General features: G+C 39.8%; 1 protein-coding gene across 1 annotated transcript; it reads left to right on the top strand.

The window, feature by feature from the left end:
• Positions 1–3703: 3703 nt before the first annotated feature.
• Positions 3704–9831, top strand: LOC150091855 (nicotinamide N-methyltransferase-like). The gene is made up of 2 exons (XM_090370037.1): positions 3704–3774; positions 9420–9831. The coding sequence occupies exons 1-2, from the start codon at positions 3704–3706 to the stop codon at positions 9829–9831; spliced, it is 483 nt and encodes a 160-aa protein (XP_090226163.1).
• The last annotated feature ends 3299 nt before the right edge of the window (positions 9832–13130 follow it).

Raw genomic sequence — 13130 nt, 5'->3', positions numbered from 1 at the left:
TTCTATAGATTTAACCGCATCAGTGACAGGCCAATTTGGTCGATTTGTTTGCTTTCTTTACAAAATACTCAAGATTACATAAGTGGTAAACGATTCATACCTCTCCTGAGACTGGGTCACTCAGCTACATTGTGAAAAAGGTCAATAAAATTTCTGGCCTCATTGGGAGGATTCGAACACGGGGATTTTCCACCTGCTGTCAGATGGGCGGTGCTTATATGCAAAGGTCTATGCGCAAAGGAGGTTCGGCAGGCAAAGGCGGATTACGAGAAATCTTTGGCAAAAGATGCTAAGAAAAACAGCAAGGATTTCTTTACTTATATAAACTCTAAAAGGAAGGGGCTGAATATGATTGGTCCACTTGACATCGATGGTTCGACTGTTGATGATCCTGCTCAGATAGCAAACAAACTGAATGAGTATTTTGCATCTACATTCACACGTGAGGAATCATTACAGTTTGAAAATGGAAGAAGGTTATCAAATTGTAGCAGTGTGCTTAATGATTTTGTAATAACTGAGAGCAAAGTGGAGGAGAAATTGTTGAAGTTAAACATAAGAAAGGCACCTGGGGCGGATGGGATCTATCCAGTTATATTAAAGGAGGCGGCAAAGCAACTAAGTAAACCCTTAGCCATAATTATGAGAGCATCCTTGGATTCAGGGGAGGTTCCCACGGACTGGAGATGTGCAAATGTATCCCCAATTCACAAAGGAGGTTCGAAGGGTGACACGAACAATTACAGACCAGTTAGTTTAACTTCTGTTCCGGGTAAAATAATGGAGTCACTGGTTAAAGATGCATTGCAGGATCATCTAGACAAGACTGCAGCAATAATTCAGACACAGCATGGGTTTGTTAAGGGAAAGTCTTGTCTGACAAATTTGATTGGTTATTATGATGTGATCACAAAGGAACTGGATGCAAAAAATAATTTTGATATCATATACTTGGATTTCAGGAAAGCTTTTGACACTGTTGCGCATTGAAGACTACTGTACAAATTGGAGCAGAATGGTATTAAGGGTAAGTTGCTACAATGGATAAAAGGATGGTTAAGTGGGAGAAGACAGAGGGTGGTAATCAATGGGTGCTGCTCTTCGTGGACTAATGTTATAAGTGGAGTCCCACAGGGTTCGGTGTTGGGTCCACTGTTGTTTTGTATATTTATCAATGATATTGATGAAGGTATATCAGGCTTAATGTCGAAGTTTGCAGATGACACGAAGGTTGGCAGGGTTGTTAATGACAGTAATGGCAGTGTGCTACTGCAACAGGATCTAGATAATTTGGGCAGATGGGCTAAGAAGTGGCAACTGAAGTTTAACCTTGACAAATGCAAAGTACTGCATATGGGTAGAAGTAACCCCAGAGAAACGTACCAACTGTGTGGTACTACACTTAAGGTGGTAGAAAATGAAAAAGACCTGGGAGTAATTGTGCAGTCAGATATGAAGTTTTCTGAGCAATGAGACAGGCTGCTAGGGCAGGTCATGGGGTTTTGTCAATGATATATAGGAATTTTGCTAGCAGGGAAAAGGAGGTGATTGTCCCTCTGTATAAGGCAATGGTCAGGCCACGCCTTGAGTACTGCGTACAGGTCTGGAGGCCTCATTTTAGGAAGGATGTAGATTTGCTTGAGCGTGTACAGAGAAGAGCAACACGATTGGTGAGGGGAATGAAGGGATCCTCTTACGAAGAGAGGCTTAAGTTCTGCAAATTGCAGTGGCTGGAGACTAGGCACCTGCGCGGTGATCTGATTGAGGTCTATAAGGCCTTGAATGGGTTGAGCACGCTGAATTCTGATGGGATCCTCCCACTTGTTCAGAATACGAACCTACGGGGAAATAAGTTCAAATTAAGAAAGGATAGATGTAGAATAGATGTGCGGAAATTTGCCTTTAGCCAGCGGGTGGTTAATTGCTGGAACAAACTTCCATCTGTCGTTGTGGAAGTTGATAGGTTAAATAAATTTAAGGAGGAACTGGACAGGCAATTGGAGGGTATGGTGTGATTTTTTTTTTTTTTGGCTGATGCTGCATAAGCTCCTACACTTGCTTTCTTGCATCAAGTGCCACTACTACTACTACTACTAAGGCACACTGATAAACAGCTGAGAGCTGAGAAAATAAATAGGTATACCACTAAAAATGAGCAATATTCCTTTGCAATCGGATACAGTCACAAACTGGATCAGCAGAAATGCTCTCCAGATGATGGCGATCAAACACCCAACGGATGAGACTGAAGTAGGCAATGTCTACTTCGACTACAAAGGGCGGTATAGATCCCTCTTTTGTTCAGATAATTGCTGAATGATGGTGCAAACCACCTGAGGTATGTCTGCATAAAAAACGTTCCTTTCGTTCATCGAATCCTCAGCAGCTGAAGGAGAATGGACTCCAGAAAAGCATTTCAACACGTGCGGGAAAACATTGAACGAACATATGCTTCTGAGCTCAGTCGGTTGCCCAACTGGGAACACATGTACAAATAATACCTTATTGCCTTTTATTTCTCTTGTAATAAAACGATAATGAAAAAAAATATTAATTTATTTTCGATTTCACAGATCCTCTGCTGAAAATGTCAAATGTTTACGAAAAACAAGATGATTGGGCAAAGTACTTCAAAGGAGATGCATTTAACTCTGCAGCATATGTTCAATTTAGGACAGACTTATTCGACAACATAGCGAAGTTTTACCTCACGAACATTCATGAAGTAATCAAGAGTGGTAAGTATCAGGTTTACGATTGTACCAATCAATTTCCCTTTCCATCATTAAGATTGTACTACTGAATTTCCCTTTTCATCTTTATTAGCTCTAGAAGGATTGTTATTTTAACGTTGCCTGCAATGCTTTCGTTTAACAATAGACAGTTCCTTCTAAAAAGTATTCGAACACTACCACTTTTATTGTCCATTGGACGTTTCTTTATAAACAAGACGTATCACGTAGAGCAAAGCTGACTGCTTTCCAAGGAGTGTTGTCCGATGTCTTATATTGGCTTCTCGATTCATGCAATTGCTGACAGTCTTGACCATCAAAAGTTGTCAATCGGTGATGGTATCTTGTAAGGGAAGCATGATCTGCTACTCCAGCCCAGCAACGCGCAGTTAGACCACAATTATTCCCTCCAAGTTGAACACAGGGTAGTTGAATGGACAGTAAAGGGATCTCTTCGGACATCTCTGAAAAATACAATCAGGAGTTTACGGAATGAACGATGGGTTAAATTCTGTTATCTTCTCCTTTTATGGGGAAAGCGGTGGTGCGTCAGTGAAGGTAATCAGCTGCAATGAGCGTTCTCGCCTTGCAAGGCTCACTAAATTCCAAAATTGGTCAATACAAGAGTGTAAAATGGTTCTATGGACTGAAAAATATCACTACACCCTAACCCTTCATATGCCCGGATACTTTTTTGAATGGCTGTGAATTGCTGTTAAAAATGGCGACTATTTTCAATATTTTAATTGATTTCTAGGAAATATTTACTACATATTCCGCCTGCATTGTAAAAGCTTATTTGTGGCTGGGTTCACTGATGTTTTGTGATTATAGGACGTTTCAACGGATCAAAATGTCTCGAAATCGGGGGTGGACCCACGGTTTATTCTTTGGTATCAGCAAGCGCTCAATTCACTCATCTGATCACCAGCGACTTATCAGACTCTAACCGCAGATATGTAGAGAAATGGATGCGACAAGAGCCAGGGGTGTTGGGCTATTCCCCATTTTTCAAATTTGTGGCCGAACTAGAAGGATACAGGTGAGCATTCATTTTTTTAATTTTTTGAAATCACTCCAGAGTCATTTAGTAATATTATCACCATCTCCATTTAAAACTACCTGTATGTTTTATTCCTTCCTGTACGTAGGGCTGCACTGTCTTACCATTAATATCCGAATACCCTCCGTTGATAGTTTGTCACTTCCTACCTGCACATCATGTGTCAGACAACTATAAATATGTTCATATGCCGATTGCGAAACTTAAGATTGTGCAATCTACAGAGATAGCATCAGTATTAGTAGAGGCATATGATGCAAGAAAGCAAGCTTATACAGCATCAGCCAAAAAAAAAAAAAAAAAAACGTTCTCATTTCACCTTTCCAATCGCTCCCAACGTTTTCCCAGTTCTTCCTTGAATTTTATTGCTATCAACTTCCGCAGCGACAGATTGAAGTTTGTTCCAACAATTAACCACGCACTGCATAAAGGCAAATTTCCGCACATCTATTCTACAACTTGTCTTTCCTAGTCTGATCAAGAGGAAGATTCCCATCAGAATTCAGCTTGCCCAATCCAATCAAGGACTTATACACCTAAATCAGATCACCTCGCAGGTGCCTACTCTCCAGGCGATGCAATTTGCAGAACTTACGCCCTTCTTGGTAACACCAACCTTTTGTTCCACTCACCAATCTCGTTGCCCTTCTTTGTACTCATTCTAGCAACTTTACATCCTTAGTAAAGCATGTAAAGGTGCTTTCAGACTTGTACGCAGTACTCAAGTTGTAGCCTGATCATTGCCTTATATAAGGGAATAATTAGCTCCTTATCCCTGCTCGCAAGATTCCTGTATATCATTGACAGAATGCCATGAACTATTCTGGCAGCCTGTATACACTGTCAGAAAACTTCATATCTGACTGCACAGTTACACTCCCTGGTCTCTTTCTTTCTCCACACCACTCAGCTAGTACATTTCTCAGTGGTTATTGCTACCCATGTGCACTACTTTGCATTTGTCAATGTGAAAATTCAGTTGGCACTCCTAAGCCCATCTGCCTAACTTTTCTAGATCCTGTTGCAGCAGCATACTGTTATTAACAATTCGGCCAACCTTTGTATCACTGCAAACATTGACATTGAGCCTGATATACCTTCATCAATATCATTAATAAATATAAAAAACAACAATGGGTTCAACTCTGATCCCTCAGTGATACCACGAATAACGTTAGTCCACGAAGAGTAGTGTACATTGATTACCACTCTCTGTCTTCTCCGTTTCAACCCCCCTTTTATCCATTGTAGAAACGTACCCTTAATGCCATACCTCTTTAATTTGTGCGGCACCCTTCTATGTGCAACAGAATCAAATGCTTTCCTGAAATCCAAGTATATGATATCGAAATTAGTTTTGTCATTCAGTACTTTTGTGACCACATCGTTGTATCCAATCAAATTGATCAGACAAGACTTACCCTTAACAAACCGATGCGCTGTCTGAATTATTAAAATGCAAGATCATCTAGACAACATTGCAGTCTTGTCTAGATGATCCTGCAGTGCTTCTTTAACCAGTACCTCCATTAATTTTCCTGGAACAGAAGTTAAACTAACTGGTCTGTAATTACTGGTGTAACCCTTTGATACCCCTTTGGGAATTGGGGATACATTTGCACTTCTGCAGTCCGTGGAAACTTCACCTGACTCCAAGGATTCTCTCATAATTATGGCTCAGGGTTTGTTTACTTCCTTTGCCACATCCTTTAATATAACTGAATAGATCCCATCCACCACAGGTGCCTTTCTTATGTTTAACTTCAACAATTTCTCCTTCACTTTCTCCTCAGTCATTACAAAATCATTAAGTACTCTATTACAGTTTGGCAAACTTCTGGCAATTTCAAGCGTAACTCCTCATGTGTGAATGTAGATGCAAACTATTTATTAAGATTGTCAGTTTTCTGAGCAGGAACATCAATAGTCAACCCATCTATGTTAAGTGGTCGAATCTGATTCATCCCTTTCCTTCTAGAGTTTACATAAGTAAAGAACTCTTTGCTGTTTTTATTTGTATCCTTTGCCAAGGATTTCTCGTAATCTGCCGTAGCCTGCCTAACCTCATTTGTGACTTGATTAGAGACTAGTTTATATCTGCCACAGCCTTCTGTGTCGTCTGATACTTTATATGCATCCCATTCATTCTTCTTCTCAGCTACGAGCCTCATTAATTCATCCGACATCTATTAGGCATGGACCTTAAACAGTATTTCTTAAATGGAATGAAAAGCCTAGAAGCCTCCAAAATTAAATCCCTGAAACCTTCCCATTTAGAATTTGCTGTTGGTAACATCATCAGTTGGTCCCACTTCACAACTGTCTGAGACGACCATAGTCACCTTTACGAAAGCAAAAATCCTTCCCTTTACCCCTGATGGTAGATACCTCTTTGATTAAATCACACTTCAGCGCACTGTGATCACTGCCACCTAGTGGTTCCTATATCTGCAGATTCTTAATGCATGAAGAAACTCTAGAGATAATCAGATCAAGAGTATTACTCCCTCTAGTTGCCTCCCGAACACCCTGCTGTAGAAATAAATCATCCAATAAATCCACAAAAGTCTTGCTAGTGTGCAAGTGACCAACCCACAAGCTCCACGCATTATCTAAAGTTAAATCTCCCATTATAAGACATTCTGATTTACTGGCCCACTCTATTTCCCTGCACAGTCGCTCATCATACTAATCAGAGTCATTAGGTCTATAATGCAGCCCTAGATTCATTTTCCCTGTTACAGTCTCTCGCTCCAAACAGAGTGTGCATTGCACTGTCCACCTATGTCGACTGAACGCACTTCCTTAGATTATATGTGTTTCTTAACTAACAGCATAACGTATCTAACATTCCTCCTCCCTTGCTATCCTGTCTGTTGTTTCTGTACACATTGCTCTCCCCAAAATCCAATTCTGCATTCCTTTTGAGTAGACTTCCTTTTAATAATAGAGTTAACAGAAAGCTAACTGCAAACTGTATCGCCCGGACAATGAAGTTTTCTGAGACAGCATTAGCATTAGCATTCATATGATGCAAGAAAGCAAGCTTATTCAGCATCAGCCAAAAAAAAAAAAAAAAAAAAAAACACACCACTCCCATTTCACCCCTCCGTTCGCTCGAAATACCTGTTCAGTTGAGCCTTAAATTTGTTTAGGCTATCAACTTCAACAACAAGTGATGGAAGTCGGTTCCACCAACCAACCACCTGCTGGCCAAATGCAAATTTCCGCACATCTATCCGACATCCGTCCTTCCTCAATTTGAATTTATGCCCTCTGAGCTGATTATTCTGAGCAAGATGAAGAATCCCATTGGCATTGAGCATGCCCAAACCATTCAAAGCCTTATACACCTCTATCAGATCACCTTGCCGGTGCCTAGTCTCCAGACTCTGTAATTTACAAAACTTAAGTCTTTCTTCGTAAGAGCAACCCTTTGTTCCATTCACTAATCTTGTTGCACTTCTCTGTACCCGTTCCAGCAGCTCTACATCCTTCTTGAAATGAGGCCTCCAGACCTCTATACAGTACTCAAGATGTGGCCTAACCATTGCCTTATACAAGGGAATAATCACCTCCTTATCCCTGCTAGAAAAATTCCTGTATATCATTGACAAGACACCATGAGCTACTCTTGCAGCTCGTCTGCACTGCTCAGAGAACTTCATATCTGCTTGCACAATTACCCCAGGTCCTTTTCATTCTCCACCACTGTCAGTGTAGTACCGCAGAGTTGATACGTTGCTCTGGGGTTACTGTTTCCCATATGTAGTACTTTACATTTGTCAATGTTAAACTTCATTTGCCACCTCTCAGCCCATCTGTTCAACCTTTCCAGATCCTGTTGCAGCAGCATAGCATCAGTGGTGTCCTTAACAACCCTGCCAACCTTTGTATCATCTGCAAACTTGGACATTAAACTTGATATCCCATCATCAATATCAATCATAAACACCGAAAACAACAACGGACCCAACACTGAACCCTGAGGAACTCCACTAATAACATTAGTCCACGTTGAGCAGTGTCCATTGATTACCACTCTCTGTCTTCTGCCACTCAACCATCCCCTTATCCATAGCAGCAATTTGCCTCCAATGCCACACTGCTCCAATTTGTGCAGCAGTCTTCCATGTGCAACAGTATCAAAAGCCTTTCTAAGATCCAAATATATAATATCAAAGTTATTCCCTGCATCCAGTTCTTTTGTGACTACATCATAGTAACCAATCAAATTGGTCAGGCAAGACCTGCCCTTAACAAAACCATGCTGCGTCTGAGCTATAACTGAATTCTTGTCTAGATGATCCTGCATTGCTTCTTTAACCAGTGCCTCCATTAATTTACCTGGAACAGAAGTTAAACTAACAGGTCTATAATTACTTGTGTCAGCCTTTGATCTTCCTTTGTGAATTGGGGTCACATTTGCACATCTCCAGTCTGTGGGCACCTCCCCTGAGTCCAAAGAAGCTCTCATAATTATGGCTAGGGGTTTGCATACTTCCTTTGCTGCCTCCTTTAATATAACTGGATAGATCCCATCCACCCCAGGTGCCTTTTTTATGTTTATCCTCAACAATCTCTCCTCCACTTTCCTCTCAGTTATTACAAAATCATCCAGCTCACTGCCAATGTTTACTTTACCTACATCATTCTCCTTCCTGAATAACTCCTCATGCGTGAATGTAGATGCAAAATACTCGTTTAGATTGTTAGGCACCTGAGCAGGATCCTCAACTGTTGAACCATCAATATCCAGTGGACCAATCTGATTCATCCCTTTCCTTCTTGAGTTTAAATAGGTAAAGAACACTTTTCTGTTTTTCTTTGCATCCTTTGCCAAGGATTTTTCGTAGTCTGCCTTTGCCTGCCTAAGCTCCTTTGTGACTTGGTTACAGACCAACTTATATCTATCATAGGCTTCCATGTCACCCATTAATTTGTATGTATCCCATGCATTTTTCTTCTCTGTCACATGTCTCATTAGTTCATCTGACAACCATTTAGGCCTAAACCTTGAACAATATTTCTTAGTTGGTATGTAAAACCTGGTAGCCTCCAAGATTAGTTCCTTGAATGCTTCCCATTTTGAGTTTGCTGTTGGTAACATCATCAGTCGGTCCCAGACCAACATGATTGTTTGGGGTGTATTTCATGATTTGACCTGTAATCATGAAATGAATAATGACTAAAAAAATAAATGAATATAAAAATGAATAATAAATTACTAATGAATAAACCATGAGTACCAAGGTCTATCTAGACGTTATGGACAATAGAATGTTACCTTCGACGAGGAAGTTCCATATTAGCAACAGGACAAGGCTCCATGTCATAGTGCTTGCGTCGTTGAAGACTAGACTGAGGACATAGTCCAAAAGATGGACTCGCCAGTCCAGAGCTTCACCTCAGTCCTACAGAGCATGTGCGTTTTCCAAAAAACTGGACAGTTTTTCCCGAAAACTGTAAGCTGTTATGAAAGCTAAAGATACAGGACAAGTTATTAGTTTTCTTGTAAACATAGATTATTTGTAGATATTCAGGTGTCCGGATATTAGTGTTAAGGTAGTGTATATTGAAGACTTTAAAATGTACAATTTTTATGAATTTTTTATATTTTCCAGTGATTTGGAAAAAGGAGAAAAGGACATTGAAACTCGCCTGAGGAAAAGATTAAAAGCCGTTGTGTATTGCGACGTTGTGGCAGATCAGATCCTACCATCGGAATACGTAGACAAGTATGACCTCATCATTTCTGCACTGTGTTTGGAGACAGCTTGCCCCAACTGGGAAGTCTTTGGCAAAGCCGTACAGAATGTTGCTGATCTGCTTCGTCAAGGAGGAGGATTCTTATTGATGGGGGTCTTACGGTCTTCTTCTTGGAAATTCTGTGACAGTGAGATGCCGTGTCTGGACATGGACAAGGATCACATAGAGGAGGCACTCTCCAATGCTGGATTCAAGACGTCGTCTTGGCAGTTTACGGATTTTATAGATTCCAAAATGTTATATTTCGTTGTTGCAGAGAAAGTATAGAGATGGGAATTATTTTAAGAACAAATGCCTTTAAATATGGTACAATATGGTACTCATTTCTTTAAAATAGTTGTAAAATAATAAAAAATAAAAAGAAAGGAAACATTTCTGTTTGTGTTAAATTCATTAAGGTTTCAATGACTGACCGAATTACTCATCTATTACAAAAGTGAAGCACATTCAAGAACGTAAATATTAAATATAAAATCGAACCTGTAATTGCCACACATCATACCCCTCGTTATGTTCCACCAGAATGGAACCGCATGGTCTATTTTTATTGTTAGATGAGAATAGGTTTTTGTCTGTAATCTCCTATTAATGGTTCTTGGTCCTCGGAAAGAGGCAATGTTCCAGTGTCTGATAAGGATTAAAGACATCCTCAGGGTTAGTGTGGAGAGATCTGTCCAAGGCAACAAATCCAATATCAGCTAAAATAAATATTGTTACAAGATCAGGTATTTCATCAGGGGACTACACCAGACCATGTATCAAGAACTGCGTTTCTGTACTTGTCCATAGTAGTAGAAGAAAAGCGAAGAAAATGAAATTAGCATTTTCTAATACGGTATGGACAAGATAGTCCGAACGCGGTGCAATTATTAATATAAAAATAAGTATCGTGTTAGGATAAAAATGGTTAATATCAAAATGTTAAATATAAATATGTACAATTTAGTGTAGGATTTATTTTGTATAGATAGGAAATCAATGCATTTTAAGAATAAATTTAGAAGAGGCAAATGGTATAATGGTGAGGAACGTTCTTATCACTCTTGTGTACACTAATAATTTTATGAACGGGAAGAACTATAGAATTAGACAGCAGAAAGATAAAAAGCATAGAAAAAGTTATTAAATAATAAGCTGAATAGAAAAAGTATCAGAGTATAGTAAACAAAAATCATCAAATATATTGAGATATAAATAAATAAATAATTATAATCTATCCAAATTGACATGAAAATTCATCCAAGGAAAAAGAACTGGTTTAAATCGATAGAAATAATTAACATGATGACTCCAGATCCAAAGGTGGTGTAGTTAAGGATCCGATTATATAAAAACATGAAACAATTCCAAGGAAACATTTAAGGTATTAAAGAACAGGAAAGAAGTCTATGGACATGAAACAGTTTAATCTTAAGAGGGTAGAACAAGAAGTAATTCAAAGGAGACAACATTTTTTTGGATGTCTCTGTAGCTAATAGTGATGTAGTTAAGATATTGTATAAAGTGAATATACCAAGTTAAGTAGTATAGATCAGAGTCACTAAAATTCCCTTTTCTCGTAATCCAATGGATTTGTTTTAATAATCATTCATGAGATTACTTAAATTAAGTTCCAATGTTGAACCTTCGCTTACTTATATTTAACTGCCCTCATTGAGTCTTGGCTGACTTGTACTAATTTGTTTCAGGATACGGTTCAATAATACACGTAGAATTAATCTGTGGCTCTGTGACAGCCAAATCCTCTGCTTGCACCTTCACGATGGTGGGACTGTTAGTAATCCTGGGTATAACCTCCATGCACAAATACATTGTGGGTGACCACCCAGGTGTAAACCAACGTAAGCAGGAGTCGAGGTGGCGCCCACACCACATGGAGGAACGCCGCCCCTCTATGTTACCAGGCAGTACTAGGTGGTAGATGACTCTCATCAACCGGTGAAATACCACCACTTTGCTTATTGGAGACTTGAAGTGGTAGAACCCATGTTTAGTCTCTAGAGCTAAGTTCCGGCCAACCCTTCCCTATCTCTTCCATCAAGCAGTATTATGTCTGATGACTTTTGAGGTTAAGATAAACATCATCGCGAGATCCAACTTCCTTTCATTTCGAGGGTACAGCTCTAAAACGGTGTTCGCAGGCCAGCCGCTAGTTAGTACACCGGACTGAACCTATTGGTAACTCTCTAGGAAGCTTCCGGATCAGCTAGTGTATAATCTTGCTACCTCTACTCTGCCAGATAGTGACTGGAGGGAGTCCGAGCAGTGTGTATGCGGGGAGCATTGTCGAGGCCACGTTATGTCAAGGATCTGGGTATATTCTTACCACGTGTATGCCATATCCAAAAATTTCATTACTTCATACAGCATGTTCCCCCACCCACTTTTTCTTACTATTGAATACACCATGAACTGTCAAACTAATAGAGCAAGCTTATCTGCGAAAAGTTCTAAAGCTCCCAAGGACGACTTAATAATTCATTTCCCAAATATACGTGGTCTCAATTCTAATCTCAACGATGTCCATTTCCACTTGCAGTCTGCCAAACCCCATGTACTTTTTCTGACTGAATCTCAGTTATCGGTTGATTCATCTACTGCTCATCTCAGATGCCCAAATTATTCGCTGTATAATTCCTTTCGCCTCAAGGGTGGTACTTGTGCATATGTCCGTTCTGATATTTCTTGTCAAAGACTTGGCAATTTGGAATCTCCTCTCGTTGATCTTCTCTGGCTTAAAATCTCTCTATGTGTCAAATTCATCTGTTGTCTCTACCGTTCTCCCAACTCTACTAATCACTTGGAGCTCTTTGACTTCCTCTCGTTGCAACTTGACTTTCTCCAGTCCAACTTTCCTAACAGTGAGGTAATTTTCCTTGCTGATTTTAATGTTCACAACTCCAGCTGGCTTCCGATTTCTAGTCACATCGACCCAGCAGGTCGAGATGCTGAGGCTTTTGCAATTACTAATGACCCAGCAAAGATTGTTCATTTACCTACAAGAATACAGGACAATCCTAATCATACAGCCAATACGCCTGATCTTTTTCTCACAAACAACCCTTCTAAGTACACGGTCGAAGTGAGAGTTCCTTTAGGCACTTCAGATCACAACTTGGTGATTGTCTTGTCTCCAATGGAACCTTTATCTCATGGCTATTCCCAACCACGTGTTGTTTGGCATTACAAGAATGCAAAATGGGATGACCTGCGAGACTTCTTTTCTTCTTTTCCTTGGTCGGATTACTGTTTCAAAACTTCTGATGTCAACGTGTCAGTGAAATTATTCTTGCAGGAATGGAATCCCTTATCCCACACTCCACTTTAAAATCTCTTCCTTTATCTAAACCTTCGTTTTCCAATAAATGTGCTAATGTTGTCCAAGAGAAGAATGTTGCATATCGTAATTGGCTTGTTTCTAATTCTTCAGTTTCATTTTCTGCCTACACCAAAGCTCGCAACAGTTGTATAGCAGTTATTAATCAGTCCAAACTAGAGTTTGAACAGGCTAAGAGTAGAAAACTTGCTTCTTGCCCTAATGGTAGCCGAGCATTCTGGTCTCTTGC

The sequence above is a fragment of the Mastigoproctus giganteus genome, chromosome 1 (assembly GCF_048544385.1).
Source record: "Mastigoproctus giganteus isolate SK-2022 chromosome 1, ASM4854438v1, whole genome shotgun sequence".
Lineage (NCBI taxonomy): Eukaryota > Metazoa > Arthropoda > Arachnida > Uropygi > Thelyphonidae > Mastigoproctus > Mastigoproctus giganteus.
The sequence above is the reverse complement of the archived record's forward strand: the minus strand, read 5'-3'. Positions and strand labels throughout refer to the sequence as shown.

Coding starts and splice junctions, on each gene's coding strand:
- LOC150091855 (XM_090370037.1), top strand. CDS start 3,704: ATGCGACAAGAGCCAGGGGTGTTGGGCTATTCCCCATTTTTCAAATTT. Junction 3,775..9,419: donor GCCGAACTAGAAGGATACAG/GTGAGCATTCAT, acceptor TATATTTTCCAG/TGATTTGGAAAAAGGAGAAA.